Genomic DNA, 16,760 nt, shown 5'->3' with positions numbered 1-16,760 from the left:
ACCGTTTATTCTTGTGTCTCCATGATTCTTCATCGATTGAATCTCCATTGCCGAATTTGACAGAATCATCTCCGAAATGAAATATAAGACTACCTTATGCTTGTGAATAATCGTTGTGAAGCCATGGATCCTGCAGTAGCTCCTTCGCCGTACTTCGCTCTTCGGGGTTCCATTTGATCATCCGACTGACGAACTTAATGAACATGGCCTTTTCCTCCCCATTAAATTTGGAGAGTGTGCTTTCAAAGCTAAAGCTACTAGGAACCAATTCTTCCTTTTTGAGTGTTCCTGAAATGCGGTGTTAGTTATTTCTATTTAAATAGTTCAAAGGCTCACAAACCAGCAGCCGTATAGAACATCGATGTCCTCTTGCCGTGGCTAACAAAGTCTTTAGGAGCAGGACCCAAAAGTGACGTGATGTACGACAGATGTGTTTCGTCGTCATAGTCTTCAACGATGCGTGGATCAACCGATTCAAACAGTGTTCGTCCTTCTAGAAAATCCCATAGCTTCATTCAATGGTTAGTTGTCTGCACTTGTTCGCGAGGGAGGGGTGGGGGCTGTCTACCATAACTCCCAAGCTCCATATATCAGCACTATATGTGTATCCTCTGTCAAGGATGACCTCTGGCGCACGATATACCTCCGCCTGGATGCAGCCATCCTGAAAAACATCACCCTGGACTGCTAGGTCAAAGTCGACGACTTCAATAAGTCCGATAATGTCCTTTAATAGCCCATAACCCTTACGAGACAAATAGATGATGCGTTCATCATTGCAATGCTTCTGAGGTAGTGGGTTCTCAAACTCATCACGAGCATCCTGGGATAAAAGCTCAAGATCTTCCAATCGTACCATGATGTTATCCGGTTTCAAGTCTGTTTGTTGCTTTAGAATGAGAAAAATTTGTTCCATCCAGCAGAAATAAGATCTCTTACCAGTGTGAATGATGTGACATTCAGTGTGGAGATAATCAAGCGCTTGAAGTATTTCTTGGAGTATAATTTTGAGAATCTCCGGCGGCATCACGCCATCTTGCCATCTTTGGCAGTATTTCCCCAGTGACTCACGTAGAGGTTCGAAGACGAGACATACATGGCCTCCTGAAACTCCCTGCACAGAGAACGAATCAAGTAATTTTCGGACGAAATGCCAGCCCTCGTGTTGACGGTTCGCTCTCGTTATATGTCGCAAAACCTCCAGCTCAACACCACCAGAATTCTTCCGTGCATGTGAGTTATTGGAGTTAATCTTAAGAGCCACGTATCGCTCGTTCGACCAGCGCCACCTAAATTGTCAATATGTCTTTGACCATGTGATTAGGCCAATACGAACTGATGAAGGTCCCTTGCAAGCCAAACACTCGATCTGCTTCCGTGGCCAAGCTTGGTCGCAATCTGGTACCGGTCATTGAGGATTTCACCAATACGCGCTGGATAAAAGTGGAACGGGTCGTAATAGGGAGAGTTCTCCTCTTCAACTAGCAAAGACGGGTCAATTCGCGATGGAAGGGCGGATGCCAATGCCCAAGGCGATTGGCGAAATGCCTTGAAGGGATGCATGAGGATTTTGGGAAGATTCCGCGTCATCATTCTGCACGGAGCCAAAAAAGCTGGCACTGATTGATAGGATTTCTACGGAGCAAAGGGCGAAGTCCGGCCTTCCAGCTTTGAATATGGCGTAGCTTAGATCGTAGGCTTGCGCCGCAAGTGGGACGCGGGCGATCAAGGATTGGCGGCCCCAAGGTGCATGTCAACATTGAAACCAACCAATGATATCGCTCTATTGGTGGGCTCTCACAACCTTGGAACTTTTGAAAGCACAAGAAAGGGAAGATTCATTCACATTTTCGATTACAAAAAAGTAGATAAATAGAAGAAAAGCCTAAATTTGGCATCCAACAAAGTTACTCCTCCATCCTTTGAATTCAGCGACAAACCGCACGGCTGCCTTCAAGAAGAAGCGATCATGATCACCCCAAGTCTCAGCCTGCGCTTTCAGTACACGGGTAGTTTGTACAAACGAGGCATCAGTTGAAAAGGCGCCTGTCACCGCTTGCTGGGCAACCCATTCCCAGTCCTTCTCTTTGGAATCATAATGGCGGATTCGGTCGAGCTTGATCTCGGGACGAAGCTGCGAGATATAGATTGCGAGGGCGTTGAGCCACCATTGCCGAACTAGAGGAATCTGGAATTGGGCGGGGATCATGGGAAGCATGACCCGAACAGCATGGCTGGATGCAAGTACCATAGCAAAGAACCAATCGTAGTAGCCGCTCGAATCCCCCTCGGATGTTCCAATTAACAATGCAACTGCAAGTTGCTGACTTTCCCGGAACTGTTCCAATGGGTTCTCGATCTTCCATGCGCCCCAGTGGTCTAGTAACGCAGTATTGGGAGATGTGAGTAGGGTTTCGAGGTTATCGCTGCCCGCTGTGGGGAAGAGACCATCAAAGCTTTGATCGTCACCAACCCGATCCAGGATATCGAAGAGCGATCTTTGTTGATAAGTTGATTCTTGGGTTGAGTGCGTTGAGGTTGCAAGGGACGTGTAAGTCTCGCTGTGGCAAGTTGCTGCGAGACCAAGTGCTTCCATACCGATCTCTCGGCTGTTCATCTCAAAAGCATATGCAAGGTGAATCAACGGAAGTCCAACTGGTCAAATAGTTAGCATAACAATGCTTGAATACTGAGAGGTATTTTGAATCGCGATGAAACATACGAGAAGCCATAATCGAATCAAACACTGGTTCCTGTCCTTGGAACAGATATTCATTCACGACTTGCTTCCAGTCATAGTCAAGACGGGTCAGCTCATCCTCGAAGAAGTCAACAAAAGCTCGGTCAAACCTATATCAAATTTGAGGTTAGCGGAGGCCCATATCATACGGACAATTGGATTGAGCATATACATACTCTCGGCATCCAAGGTGGCTATGCCAATCTAGTGTGGTGAGCTCGGCAGGGGAGTCCTTCCACTTAACAACCTCACTCATTTGGGATTCGTAGATACGTCCCAAGTCGTTAGCATCTGCGCCTTGTAGAAAAGACGAACTCAAAAGCTACAAGCCGGTCAGTTTCATGATTTGACTGAGGTACCGGGCTGCAGGAAATTTCCACAGAATGGCGGCAAGCAGAATACTAACATGGGACATTTGACTTGGGAGTTGTCGCCTGTCAAAGAGGCCATTCTCAACATGGTCCAATTTCAATAGGTGCTTCAGTGCCCGGGCTGGCTTCTGATGAGCTGTCTCGGTCTCATGAACCTTGGCAGGCGGCAGCTTGATAGCTTGACGTGGCGATGATGAAAATATGTTCAGTGAAGGTAGCGACGGCCATGATATATTCAACATTGTGAATGTGTTTGGCAAATTCTATGGGTGGTGTGTTGGATGGGATTGTTGGGAATTGACACCTGAGGCAGAAGGATATCTCATGACGTAACAGTGTCATGTTATCAATCAAATCACGTGACTGTGTTTGCTCTGTTTGCCTTGCACGCGAACTTTCTCCAGGCGCGTCTCAGCACTTCAACCTTGGAGGTAGTGGATACACTGACCTTTTTCAAACATGGCTGACTGGTTGTGAAATGGCCGATGTTCTTACCCATCTCGCTGAGCAAATAAAACTTCACACCTTCTCGTTCTAACTAGCTCAACGTCTCCCAACACCATCCTTTCCCCTTTGACCGCACTAAACATACGAGCAAGACTAGGTACGCAGGTCTCATGATGCTCGAGTCCGAAGCACCGCTGCATTTATATGCAGAGCTCCTTCCAAACATCCGCCAAATCACAATCTACGTATCCTTGCCCGAGTCCGCAGCATTTGACGAAATCCGCCCAAATGTCCAACTTTCAGAGTCGCGAAAGGCCATAACCGTCTCACTACCAGCCCCTTTCCAAGATATCACAGAAACAATGAAACTTCCGGCGCGCGCGTCCTACCCATCTAAGCGCGACTTGGAGACCCAAGGCGCAAACCGATTCGTCAAAACGAGCGGCGGAAACCGTGAATTCTCTCTTCGCGTGCACGTTGATGACAATGACGAGGTGCTGGCGCCTCGAGATGAGCTGATAGACGATTTTGTGCCCTGGACCGCAGATAAGATGTCCGGGTCAACGAGAATTCGCTGTCGGCATTGTGATCAGCATTTCTTGGGTTCTTTGTCAGCATCCACGTCCACGAGTGATCAGGATGAAGAGAACAATGAGTCTTGGATCTGGAAAGACTTGCCCAGTGGTAATTGGGCTGAAATGATGGACTTTTGGCATTGCCACAAGCCTGACCCCCACGAAGGCCACGAGAAAGATGAGAAAGAGACCGCGCTTCGGATCGAGGATGAAACGGCACATACCAAAGGCTATGGCGCAGATAGTCAGGTAGTCGCCATATCGGGAACTGTGCTCGTGGATGTTGCCACTTTCCTCCTTGCCGAGTCGGATTGTATTGGACTTGAAAAGGTAAGATCCATCCCAGTGTGCTTGCCCCCAAATCGATTTTCCTAGTTTCTGGGCACGTTCTTGTCCCCGATTTATCTCCCATAGGGCAATTTAGAAGGGGGCCACCCAGTTCTCAGTGGGGTGACCTCCGATACTATTGCCCAAGATGAATTTGATGCACTTTGCTCAATCGAAAAGAAGAGTGGCATTCATGGGTGCGTGAACGCAGATTATAGGGGTAGTTATCCTCTGTCCGCAGATGGATCTCACCCTCGAAATTTGTGTGAATTAATTTGTGGAGACTGCTTTTCTGCTCTTTTGTGACAGACGTGCCCTCTTCTTTCAGCGCCAACTATTTGATGAGTGGAGTAGGCGTGATTACATGAGGAACATGAAGGTCGCTGAAAGTTCCGAACCTTTGGAGCTTGGTGTAATGTTGTAACAATATTGAATGCAATTCTCACTATCTACTCTGATCTCCAATCATCTTCATAAGCTTGATCCAGATTGCTGACAAGCATCGCGACAGGGCAATGACCAAGAGCAAAAGTTCAACACCGAATATTCTGCAGATAGAACATTGGACTGCACCAAATGCAGATCCATCATCGGCATGGAGGACCCCGTCGCCAATGGATGGCGACTACTCAAGGCCAGTGTTTCTTTGAACACAAAACAGGACTTCGAATCAAGTTCGCCACAGTGGGAGACCCATCCGACAGAAGTTATAGTCGCTGCTCAATTGCTCGAATTGATCGAGCGCGAAAGCGCCCGCCGATTTGTTGTCCACTGTGGTCAAAAGAGCGGCCTCGTGGTAAGTTTGCTTGCCTTGGGCCCCTTCGAACCCACTAACACATATCTCGCAGCTGTGGGTCTTCAATCCTGACATGCGATACTCGAAACTCAGTGCCGATCATAGTGTCATGGCCCAGCAGGCTATGAAAGTCTTCTTCCAGGACACAGCAGATGTCGATGGTTTGCTTCACCCAGAGATCGGTAATCCATCGCCCTTGTCCGTGGAAGAAGTTGAGCTTCCGTCAATGGTGTTTGAGGCCATGGAGAAAGCATTGAGGGACAGCAACGCGATGCTCCCAGTGTCTGCAAGAAAATTTCAGGAGTGGCAAGTTGGACTTCTGAGTCGTTTCAACCGAGGACCAGTTTAACCATGGTACGATTACATGAGATGCCTTCTACATTGATACGTCAATGAGATCAAGAGTGTCTTTCATTCTCTCTAAATTATCAATATCGTTTGTCGTTATGTGGTATGACCTGGTTCGTAAAGGTCTTTGTGGCATGGACTCTGGGAGTCGTTCAACCTTCGAACGGGGTTTCAAAGGGAGGCTCGGCCTGAGGCGTGAGACGGGCGATGTGTCGGCGTTGACCATCCTCCCAATCGAAAACAGCCGAGTGGCAGGCGAGACGGTTCTGCATATGATTAGCATGCTTTTGTTTTCACAATGTACGGTACTCTGCTGTTTGCGACTTACATCCCAGACGACAACGGTGCCGGGTCTCCAACGCACACGAGCTTGTGTGTCCTGCGAAAGAGCGATGTGATCGTACAGGAACTTGAGGAGGTGGTCCGATTCCTCCTTTTTGTATCCCACGATGTGACGTGTGACTGTTGAAAGGTTAGTATCATAGTCCAAATCCACACTTTCGATAGAGGATCATCAAAGCTTACATTGTGGGTTCACATAGAGGGCCTTCTCGCCAGTAACGGGATGAGTCCGAACAATGGGATGCTCGGAGGTGATTGGGTCACGGCGGGCGATACCACCGCCGTTCAAGCTAGCATTCACTTGCTCAACACCAGAGTGCACAGCCTTCAGGCCGTGGAGACGCTTCCGGAACTCAGGCGACAGACGCTTGTATGCCTGACCCATGTCGCCAAACAGGGTGTCACCGCCTGTTGTGGGGCCGTCAAGGACATACAGGAAGGTAGTGCCAGGGGGCTGCTTCTCGAAAGTGACATCCGAGTGCCAGGTAATGGTGTTGGTTCGCTGCTGCAGGAAAATCTCGCCCGTGCGGTCGTCGGCCCCGCGGTGAACCAAGTGAACCTCGGGGAAGCCCTTGGGGGCTCCCGAGGTCTGATGGATGTGGTGACGGCCGAAGTATCCAGCATAGTCGACGACCTCCTGGATCGGGCGAGACGCAAAGTCTTGATCACGGAAGGCTGCTTGTGGTTAGCTTTGCATATCGCGTGAAAGACTTCCTGCCATGTATCACATACCGACAACTCGGCGCTGTGCAACATAAAGAGCCAACTGGTCCTTGCCCTTGTCAGAAAGCTGGCTTAGTTGCACTCCGTGCACTTCGGAACCAATGAAGGGCGTGATTTCATCAATGCCAGTTTGGCCATTGGGGAATAGGTCTCGGAAGGAAGGATCGGCATCTTTTCCATGGTCGTAGTGCTCGAATGGTTCGAGAGGAGCATATCTGCAGCGAGTTAGTTTCGGTATACCTTGAGCAATGGGGAATCTTTTGATGCCGTACCTTTCTGTCTCATTATCCCACACAGGCAAATACTCCGGGTATGTGGCAGGAGGCAGTTTATCTGTGCCCTTGATCTCGTTTTCCTTCCTGTATTTGTAGCCGATCAGGTTCTCCTTGTTGTGGCCGGCATCTGACCTGAGCGGAGGTGCTGCTGTTGGGGCCCGAAGGCCAACATTCTCTGTAAGACCGGGAGCCATTCTGATAGCTCAAGCTGAGTGCTTAATTTTGCAAGGTGATAGATTCAAAGATCACGCTGTGAGAACCGGTATCTTGATTGACAGGGTTCGTGCTAAGGAGGGGTCGCATCGTTATATACGCCGTTCGGCACACGCAATCCGAGGAACACGAATTGCGCCATGTTTGCGGGGTTGACAGGATATCTGATTGACTGAAGTAACTCTCCGCGATCATCAGTAAGCGACAGAGCCGACGAGTCCGACGAGTCGAATGGGAGAGTTCAAGGATATTGTACCATCCTTGGTACTCGGTACTTGCACTGTAGGTCGACTATCGGCTGGGCAGAAATGGCGTGCGTCCAGTGAAAATCATCGCAATTGACATACAATCTCGGACTTTGTGAATGTGGTGATTTGACCTCAAATTGGTGTCAATCTCCCCGGCGATGGCGTGATAAGTCGTGCAGAAAACATACATCCAACAATTGTACTTTGTGATTGGGTTCAGAAGAACTCGGATGTTTTTTTTCTTGTAATTCATTGCCTCTAATATACTACTTGATTATTTAGACTCTGTATGTTAAAGGCAAAAGGCGTGTTGTGATGTTAATCGTCGGGGGGTACCTTAAGAATAGACTTCCCAAAAGGGCTTAAGGCGAGAATGATCAACCGACGAGATGAAACAACTCGAACAACTTTGGAAGATGTTGAATTGAGATATAAAACAAGCTGGAGCAGACAGTAGAGAGAACCCGTTAAAGGTACAAGTACGTATACTTTGAACTTGTACATGGAACCCTGGAAAGAGTGGAGATCGCAACTGCCAGCTACTCGTCGGCCCTAACGTCACTTGCTCTTGTTTTGCGTGATAGAGCCAAGCCCTCATTCAACTGGACCAAGCATTGCTTTTTTTTATCTCGTTTCAAGCACTAAGCCCTGATTGCCTGCATGGCTTTATCGGACTCTTCCCGGCAATCGACGATTCTCGCCTCGAGGCCTTAGTAGACCCCTAGTAGGCCTTAGCCCCGACAAGCTTACGCCTCTATAGCCAAAACACAACGAAGCCTAACCGAGTGGAGCTAAATGGATCGCAATTGAGATCCTCAATTGCCCATGCACATCTTACTAGACTGGTTTGACACCTTCCTATTCGCGACTTTTCTCCTGCGCGCGTGGATACACTGGGGCCAGCAAAAGCCTCAAATGGCGTGATACTCCAAACGTCAGTGTCGCACCGCGGCCTTTATAGCTAAGAGATGTCCCATCCATCTTTTTTCCGTCTATCTTGAATCCGAGCCTTGGTCCCCAAACCAGCAAGATGACGATCGAAGAAGCCAAGAACACGGGCTCCGATGCCCAGGCTACGGAGTCAAAGCTTGAGCCTAGAGTTTCTTCCGCAGAGTCTTCATCTTCATCTACCTATGATGGCCCTCGCGCACAAGTTGCGAAGACTGACTGCGCGTTCGATGCGACTGAGGATCCCCGCTATTACAAGCCCATTCCCGAATACGAAGGTATTCATCGCTGGGACCCGGAATTTGAATGGACGGAGAAAGAAGAGAAGGATGTAATTAAAAAGGTTTGTGAAATCTGAAAGATCGAAAAAGACACCCCATTGACTATCCTCAGATTGACTGGCGCGTATGCACCTTCGCCTGTGTAACTTTCTTCGCCCTCCAGCTTGACCGAGGAAACATCGTCCAAGCAACATCAGACAACATGCTGGATGACCTGGGCATGACAACAAATGACTACAACACAGGCCAAACAATCTTTTACCTAACTTTCCTTTTCGCTGAGCTGCCTTCGCAACTTCTATCCAAATGGCTCGGCCCCGACCGCTGGATTCCAGTGCAGATGGTGACATGGAGTCTTATCGCTGCTTGCCAGGCATTCATTCAGAACAAAAGTGGATTTTTCGCCACTCGCGCTCTCCTTGGTCTCATCGAGGGTGGCTTTATTCCCGATACCATTCTTTTCCTTTCCTTCTGGTACAAGTCCAAGGAACTGCCGATCCGTCTCAGTTACTTCTGGGTCACATACGAAGCAACTTCCATCGTGAGCGCTTTCCTTGCCTTTGGCTTCCTCCACATCCGCCAGTCGGACGGTACCGGAGGCTGGCGGTATCTGTTTGCTTTGGAAGGTCTAATCACTGGTTTGATTGGAATTGTCGCTGCATTTTGGATGCCTCCCTCCCCCACGCAGACTGCAGGTCGGTTCCGTGGTAAGGATGGCTGGTTTAACGAGCACGAGGAAAAGATCATGGTCAATCGCGTTCTTCGCGACGATCCTAGCAAGGGCACAATGCACAACCGCCAAGCCGTTACCCCCAAGCTCCTCTGGCAGGCCCTGAAGGATTACGACATGTGGGTCATCTATCTTCTCGGTCTCACCTGGATGATTCCCAACACCCCGGCAACATCATACATCAGCTTGGAACTCAAGTCTCTGGGCTTCAGCACTTTCCATTCCAACCTTCTCACTATCCCCGCATATGTAATCTTTATCATCAATCTGTTGATCTGGACTTGGTTCTCTGAGCGCTTCAACCAGAGATTGCTTCTGGGTGTTGGTGCTGAAATCTGGGCCCTAGCTCTGCTCATTGCCCTCGAACTCCTCCCTGCCGATGCCAGCACCTGGGCTCGTTGGGTCTTGCTGATCATGTTGATTGGTATGCCCTACGTACACGCGATCATCGTCGCGATCACCTCTCGAAATGCAGGATCCGTGAGAACACGAACGGTTGCCAGTGCCGTCTACAACATGATGGTCCAGGCTAGTAGCATTATCGGAAGTAATGTGAGTACAGCAATGAACCGTTCTTCCAATCAATTACTGACCTTCGCAGATTTACCGTACTGAGGACAAGCCATACTACCGCACGGGTAACAAGGTCCTTATTGGGCTCTCTGTGTGGAGTGCCTTCCTCTTCATCGTGGCCAAGTTCTACTATGTCTGGCGCAACAAGTAAGTGCTTGCAGATAAACTCGGTCAATTCCATGAACTAACGAGACACCCCAGGCAAAATGCTGCTATCTGGGACAACATGTCCAGCGAGGAACGTGAGAGATATGTCGCCGAGAACAAGGATCTCGGTAACAAGAGGTATGTCATGCAGCCACAATATAGCATGAGAACAAATACTAACAACAAGACAGAGTCGACTTCCGCTTTTTGCATTAGATTCATTTTTGTTTCTTTTCCATGAAATAGATTCCCCCAAAAATATACCAATAGATATACACCATTCTCGATGCAATGTCACTGCAATTTCCAACCTTGAAAAGTCTCCGACTATTTTATCATAAAGTTTGGTTTGAGCTCATAATAGCCAAGGCAGCTTTCACACTATTCCCCAATCACATACTCACAGCCCTCGTCCCCAATCCAAACCTCATGGAGCTTTCCGGCAGGCACGTCAATCCTTTCTCCCACACCATATGTCTCCTTCTTCGCTTGTCCGCTGTTTGATACTGAATTGTCCTCTGGATAACTGATCGTCAAAGAGCCTCGGCGGATGAGATGTGTCGTGAGGCCGGTATGGGTGTGCGGAGAATAATACGCATTACTGCTCGAGATTAGTATATAACTACATGGATTTGCACTCCCGGGCTGTGTTTCTAGATCATGATCAACGCCGGGATAAAGACGGTAAAGTGGAGTGCGGCCAGGTTGTGTGTTTGTTGATCTAGTGATGTCTGATAACGCATACATACCTTCCGTCAGTCCAGGTGAAAATATGTTTGAAGCCCCACTGGCGAACAAGACGCTCGCTTTCTGAGCGTGTTCCGATGGGGTATTTCTCAGACATGTTTGAATGAGAGCAGAATATGGACACCAGATTGCAGACTCCAAGCTTGTTAATGGGGGTGCCCTGGATGGGACATAGCACTATGACGTCATAAAGCTGGAACAGTCCAGCAGACCGAGACATCACGTGAGGAGATATGCACGTAGGCGGGACAAAAGTACTTCAATACCGATTCAAGATACGTGCTAGGAGATCTAATGTATAGTTCCTCAAGTGAAACGTGGGGGCCAAGGGATCGACCCGATGAGAGCGTAGTGACTGACCCCCCCATGGTAAAGCAAAACTCCGACATTTTGTCTTTGATACAAGCGACTTGAGAGTAAAAAGCAAACATGTCATATCTCATTAGAAAAAAAGCAAATGGAAACGCCTTGCTGAAACGAAAATCCAAGCGGGGTTTGCCCGTGTGTTCAATTTGGGCCCGTTGATCTTGAAGATCCCTTGATTTCAAACATCGGACGTGTGTGCACTGGATGTGGCGTCCATCCAGTGATTATAGTGGCGCGACGACCGGCCACAAATTACGCGCCTGGGCGTAGGGAAGTGAGGAAGAATTTCCGTGCATGAGATGTGGCATGCACCATGGTCAGAGATCATGCACACGGTGTGTGGCAGATGTGGCAGCTCTTCCCTGGGATGACCCAGACTTCTTTCCCTTGCGCTTGGCAGTTGGGGCAGCGCACACCAGGCATCTGGATATAGGTCAATATGTGGACATGGGAGTATCACAGAAGTACGATATCAAGACGAACCTTGCTAACGGAGTTTGAGCACGCATTGACGCCACAGGGAGATGAGGTAGTCATGATGTGGTATGTGGATGGTGTTTTGATGGAGTGAATTGGATTGCCTGTGGTGAATTGGAGAGGAAAGAGGAAGGTTGGCTGAGAACAGAGAGGGAGCTCTTATAAGGTCTGGAAAGTAAGGGAGCAACTGAGTCTAGTTCACACGGCCCCGCGATCCTCGAGATCGTATCGGGACAGGAAATGTAAAAATCAATTTAAAAATAAAAAAGGCGCAAATAACAGGGCGAATGGAGTCTCGGTAGCTCCCGTTATGTGAGATAAACCGGGAACATACAGACGAGAGCATTTGATCGACCGATGTGACGGTTGAGCTAAGTGAAAGTCAAGTCAGAAATCAAATCAGGATGACCCAAAGAGGAAGAGGTCATGCATTCTCGACGCCACTAGCTGTCTCTGACCAATCACAGCAAGGCATTCGGTACCTCCCGAGCTCTCCGCGTCTTGGGGGTTCGTGGATGACTTCTTTGATTGTTTGCAATCCACGGATACACTTCTCCCCGAACACAAAGACACTCGGTAGATCCAATTTAAGACCGGATTGGAGGATGAATCGAGTCACCGAATCAGAGCGAGAACGAGCGGATGGAAATTGAGGCCAAAAATTTAAGAATGGACGTATCAACCCCAGAACCCCACAGGTTACGGGTCTCGGTCGTGCTCGGTGGTAAGCGCGTTGATTCGTCAGAAACCTCGGACCAGGGCTAATTCACAGGCGAAGTTCGATCGCGTTTGATTATTGGCTGGATCGCTATGATTGTTTGTTGCTGTCACTTTCCCAGCGATTCGTTTGTTTATGCATGCAAATTTCGCGCATGAACCCCTACTGGAGGGTCGCATTCCTGTCCAATATGTGCGGGAAAGACTACTGAGATTGGGGATTTGGAGACAGAAAAGGTACACCAGATGCGACCGTCTACTCTTAACAAAGACCCTGTATCTCGATCGAGCATACGGAGTACGGAGCGGTCGAGAAATTGGGAAGGATTGTGAAGCCAGTTTGTCTTTCCCCACTAGGGTTGATCAATATGATGCATGTTGCTTGGCGCGCTGATCGCTGCACCTTTCCAGTTCATGTGCGTCAAAGTGTCAGGTCCTCTCACCGATCATTTGATGGCTCGCAGCATGCAGTTCTATCAAGTGGGCTTATCCACGTTCGCCTGATCTAACCATATTCGACAATTCTCTTGTTAATTCCTCCCCGTCACCGCCACTTAATCTAAAGAGATTGCGATTATGGATGATGAATACTCGGAGAGCCCGAGAAACCTCGTAAATCGTGTGTTCACCCCTGCGGCAAGTCAATAAAAAAAGCATTCGTCAAACTAGTACGGAATACATTGCACATAGCACGTACATATGCAGTAGAAAGCCTGAACCGGAAGGCCTCGGGGTAAATCTTTTTTATCGGCGGGAAATCAGACTAGCGCCCGTTGGCTCTGTCAAACCTCGTTCTCTACGGAGTAAAGCATGACAAATACTTCAAATCCAAGGTCAACGGTCAAGGGTCAAAGGTCAAAAGGATGTGCTGACTCAAACGTACCGTTTTTGTGTGACGCCTTCTTTTCAGATTTGCCTCGTGACTGGTGCGATTGCATCTCACAATCGCGATCGAGGATCTGTGGCAGGTTGCTTTTGGCAGTCGAAAGGACTTTGTGATACAGTAAAATGTGCATGCCGTGGGATTTGTCACATCTTGCGAGAGCTCTGACCTGTACGGAGTACGGAGTAACGTTGGCATCCTTCATTCTGGAAGGAGATATACCGATGTACGACATGCTGCCTAAATGCCCAAAGGCGGCATGGTGATAAATGTGGTAATTGAACTCAATTCACTCGGCTCTCGGCTAACTCATCAGCTATCCAAATCCCACTGTGTGACACATGTATGCCGACCTGCAACATCAGACCATCCAAGTCAATGGAGCCTCCGTACTCCGTATTCCCTGACGATCGGAGCTTGGCATGGCTCAGGTAATCTGCTTCTCGACCTTTACCAGTAGCACGCCGCCTGTCTTCTCACCAGAGCAATCATGAAGGTGGACCAGCCGATAGCCCTCGCGCAGTCGATCAAGTCGAATGCAAGCCCATGCAGCCAGCGGATCGCGACCGATTTCGTCATCTTTGATTTTGAACCTAAAGAAAGCAGAGATCATCAGCGTCTCGCACGACAATCGGGTCTACAAAAGCAATGACGTGACCACTGAAGCATGATGCAGAAAGGTGAAGGAAACCGATACAAAGGCTACAGGTCGCCCTAGCCGTATCATGCACTGTGGCTTAGATCCAGCGGTCCGAATGAGGTAGACATGCAAGCCCGGTCACCAGGATGGGTCTTCAGGCTGGCCTGTGCATATTCTCTGACGGGTATCATTATGCAGGGTGAGGCCTGCATGGATTGAATCGAGGTTGGATGTAGAAATGCAAGCCGAATGCAGCATCCGAGCACCAAAGCACGAGGCACATCACGCGACGCAAGGAAGGGAAGAGCGCATTGAGGAAATTGGATGCAGCACTTACCTCAGAAAACTCAAGTCCTCAACAATCCCAGTCACTAGTGGGAACTCCAATTTCTGGCACTCGAAGTCCGGGTTCCTCCCCGAGGAGCTCTTTGTGCATCGCTTGTAGCTCGTTTTCTCGGTATCCGAGCTTGCGTCATCCCTGTCAGGGGCTACTTCGCCCTCCGGCTCCTCGACATGTAGCTGACAGGTAACATAGGGGCGGAACCCCTTTTCGCTGTGATCGCCTAATGGCAAGGATAGGTCTTGGGCTGCGTATATCTCAAGTGACAGAAGTAAGTTGCGGCGCTCGATGGAATTCGTCTCGTGATCGCTGCGCCGGAAACCGGTAGGCTTGAGGCGCCAGCCGTGCGATCCTACGAACATGCCATGATTGAGCATCATGCCCTTGTCAAGGCTTTGCCAGTTCAGAGCTACCAATTGGGCACCGCGACGCCAGTAGAAGGTCGGATCGAGATTAGAAGAGGTGACCCTGAATGCATAGGGATAGATACGCATCAGGGACGTGCGATTGTGCTCGAACAACGCATCGTGGTTATTGATGTGAGCTTCGCGCGCTGCCTTCTCGGACAAAGAGAAGACATGGACTGGAACCTTGGCCTCTGTACGAAATTACAATATGCCTCTCAAAGGAAAGAAGACGATGATACACGTACCTGGTTGATCGAAGTGGCTGAAATGATAAGCCCGAGTATACACAGCCAAATCGGCTAGGGCCCCGAGCACCTTTGACGGTTTCGGCGGTTGCTGCCCCGAAGAGTGTTCCTTAGAGTTCTGTGGCGTCAGAGTCTCTTCCGACTCGGTGTTTGCATCATCACCATTGAGAGGAAGACCTTTGGTCTTGATCAGGATCTTCCGTTTCAAATCGGCAAGAGAAGGAAGTTTGCCATCAGCTGGTTGGGTTTCAACCAACATGCCCTTCCAGGCTTCTTTCATGATATCCACCATCATTTGCTGCTGCTCAAGGCAGGCATGGACCTCCAGACTGATCACAACCGGGAGATCGCTGGCGACGAAAGCATTGTCTCGGATTGCATAGCAGATATCGCGGAAAGTAGCTCCTTTGGTAAGGGTATGTCCATGCAAAACACGGGGCTCAGCTCGTATGGGCATCTGACTAGTAGCAGCGTCTCCCTGAACGGGCTGCGCCCGTTTCTTTGCCGACCTGCGACGCAGGACCGATCCCAACTTGGCTTCCAATCTGGACGTGACCGATTCTTTCGGCGGTTTGTCAGACTTGTCCTGCTTCGTGGTACTCTTTATTTTGTCTTTCGACGTGCTTTGACTCTTTTCATCAGCTTCAGAGTCGCTGCTATCACTGTCGCTACTGGCTTCGTCATCGCTGGAGCTGGGTGTGTCTGATTCCCCGTCCCATACGTCAATCTCAACAGACCGACAGCCCCTGAGAAGAACCTAACCCCGAATCAGTATTACTCAACGCAGAGTTCAGATGAATTGTGTCGCCCGTGAAAGGAATGCATGGATTGACACGTATTCACTCACAGAGGTATATGCGCTCGCAGCAGCATCGCTATACAGCTGATTTCCGGTCAGGTAAGTATTGTGACTGGATGATATGAAGTAATCCGAAAGCGGGGCCGAAGTGTCCAGGCCTTTTTCTGGCGCCATGGCACAAGACGTTGCTTCCTTCATGTACGCGCGGAAGGCATCAACAGATGCCAAAGCATCGACTGGTGTTTCCCTGGCCGTGGTTGCAACCACTTCATCATGTTGAATCTCGTTGAGGAAGTAGTTTGTCGTCGGGGCATATGCATCGACCGACTTGTAAATCCTTGCGATATGGTTGTCGAGCGACGGGTGGAATACATCCACATTGTGTGATGCCTCCCGAGGTGGCTGATGGAGAGTCAAGTGTTTGGCATGGTCCACGAGCGCTTCGACCTTCTCCATATTCTGCTCTTATTAGTCTGCTTTATTGCCGCTATGTGGTGGGAGAACCTGCCAGATGTTGGCTGTGGATGACTGGAGTTGAGCTTGGATGGCTGTGCCCCGCTTTGTTTCAGGAGTCTTTCTGAAGTAGAAAAGCCAGCGGAGCTGACAGAACTTAGTATTCTAGCTTGGATGCTAGGTAACCTTTTCAGAGATACTGCAACAGCCCTGGAGATGACTTGCAGTGGAGGAAATCCCCAAGTGAGCCGTGCGCCCAGAATCCCCACTGCCAACGTGTCGCATATCACTTGGCGTGGATCACTTTATGAACCCGAGGCTACAAATCTGCTGATTCCCGGAATTTTAATGAGCTATGAGTCGAAGGGATCATTCATTGCACCTTTACCTCTCTCTTATCGATCATTCGTGGACATCACTATCTACGAACTATGACACTTGGGTGTGATGAGCATATAGCCCATGTGATTTGCATGATCTGGACTCGTGTGAGTGGATATAATTTTGTCACACGAGCTCATCGAGTGTCTTGTGCTGTGGAAATCGTCCTGGCTTCGCTTTTGGCATCCTCCTATCACTTCAGTCGAAAGTCGGAAAGACGA

The 16,760-nt window shown here is 49.2% G+C and overlaps 6 protein-coding genes across 6 annotated transcripts; 2 read left to right on the top strand and 4 right to left on the bottom strand.

Moving 5' to 3' along the window:
* Positions 1-94: 94 nt before the first annotated feature.
* N7506_004878 (uncharacterized protein) lies at positions 95-3,353 on the bottom strand (the record flags this gene model as incomplete). Its single annotated transcript, XM_056954172.1, has 9 exons — positions 95-288; positions 341-509; positions 569-879; positions 940-1,289; positions 1,337-1,594; positions 1,941-2,655; positions 2,723-2,850; positions 2,917-3,062; positions 3,147-3,353. The coding sequence occupies 9 exons, from the start codon at positions 3,351-3,353 to the stop codon at positions 95-97; spliced, it is 2,478 nt and encodes an 825-aa protein (XP_056813061.1).
* Positions 3,354-3,723: 370 nt separating this feature from the next.
* Positions 3,724-5,605, top strand: N7506_004877 (HECT-type E3 ubiquitin transferase; the record flags this gene model as incomplete). The annotated part of the gene is made up of 3 exons (XM_056954171.1): positions 3,724-4,463; positions 4,972-5,256; positions 5,309-5,605. The coding sequence occupies exons 1-3, from the start codon at positions 3,729-3,731 to the stop codon at positions 5,603-5,605; spliced, it is 1,317 nt and encodes a 438-aa protein (XP_056813060.1). The 5' UTR covers positions 3,724-3,728.
* A 151-nt stretch (positions 5,606-5,756) lies between these two features.
* N7506_004876 (TauD/TfdA dioxygenase family protein) lies at positions 5,757-7,138 on the bottom strand (the record flags this gene model as incomplete). The annotated part of the gene is made up of 5 exons (XM_056954170.1): positions 5,757-5,870; positions 5,933-6,066; positions 6,130-6,621; positions 6,679-6,884; positions 6,942-7,138. 5 exons carry the CDS (start codon positions 7,136-7,138, stop codon positions 5,757-5,759), a joined length of 1,143 nt encoding a protein of 380 aa, XP_056813059.1.
* A 1,297-nt stretch (positions 7,139-8,435) lies between these two features.
* N7506_004875 (putative transporter) lies at positions 8,436-10,300 on the top strand (the record flags this gene model as incomplete). Its single annotated transcript, XM_056954169.1, has 5 exons — positions 8,436-8,696; positions 8,747-9,916; positions 9,966-10,084; positions 10,139-10,222; positions 10,276-10,300. The coding sequence occupies 5 exons, from the start codon at positions 8,436-8,438 to the stop codon at positions 10,298-10,300; spliced, it is 1,659 nt and encodes a 552-aa protein (XP_056813058.1).
* Positions 10,301-10,465: 165 nt separating this feature from the next.
* On the bottom strand, positions 10,466-10,928 carry N7506_004874 (uncharacterized protein; the record flags this gene model as incomplete). The annotated part of the gene is made up of 2 exons (XM_056954168.1): positions 10,466-10,685; positions 10,834-10,928. 2 exons carry the CDS (start codon positions 10,926-10,928, stop codon positions 10,466-10,468), a joined length of 315 nt encoding a protein of 104 aa, XP_056813057.1.
* Positions 10,929-13,701: 2,773 nt separating this feature from the next.
* On the bottom strand, positions 13,702-16,161 carry N7506_004873 (putative phosphoinositide-specific phospholipase C; the record flags this gene model as incomplete). The annotated part of the gene is made up of 4 exons (XM_056954167.1): positions 13,702-13,867; positions 14,252-14,852; positions 14,907-15,663; positions 15,754-16,161. 4 exons carry the CDS (start codon positions 16,159-16,161, stop codon positions 13,702-13,704), a joined length of 1,932 nt encoding a protein of 643 aa, XP_056813056.1.
* Positions 16,162-16,760: the final 599 nt, after the last annotated feature.

This window comes from Penicillium brevicompactum, assembly GCF_028827555.1.
Source record: "Penicillium brevicompactum strain IBT 35665 chromosome Unknown utg000003l_segment0_segment0, whole genome shotgun sequence".
Taxonomy (NCBI): domain Eukaryota; kingdom Fungi; phylum Ascomycota; class Eurotiomycetes; order Eurotiales; family Aspergillaceae; genus Penicillium; species Penicillium brevicompactum.
The sequence above is the reverse complement of the archived record's forward strand: the minus strand, read 5'-3'. Positions and strand labels throughout refer to the sequence as shown.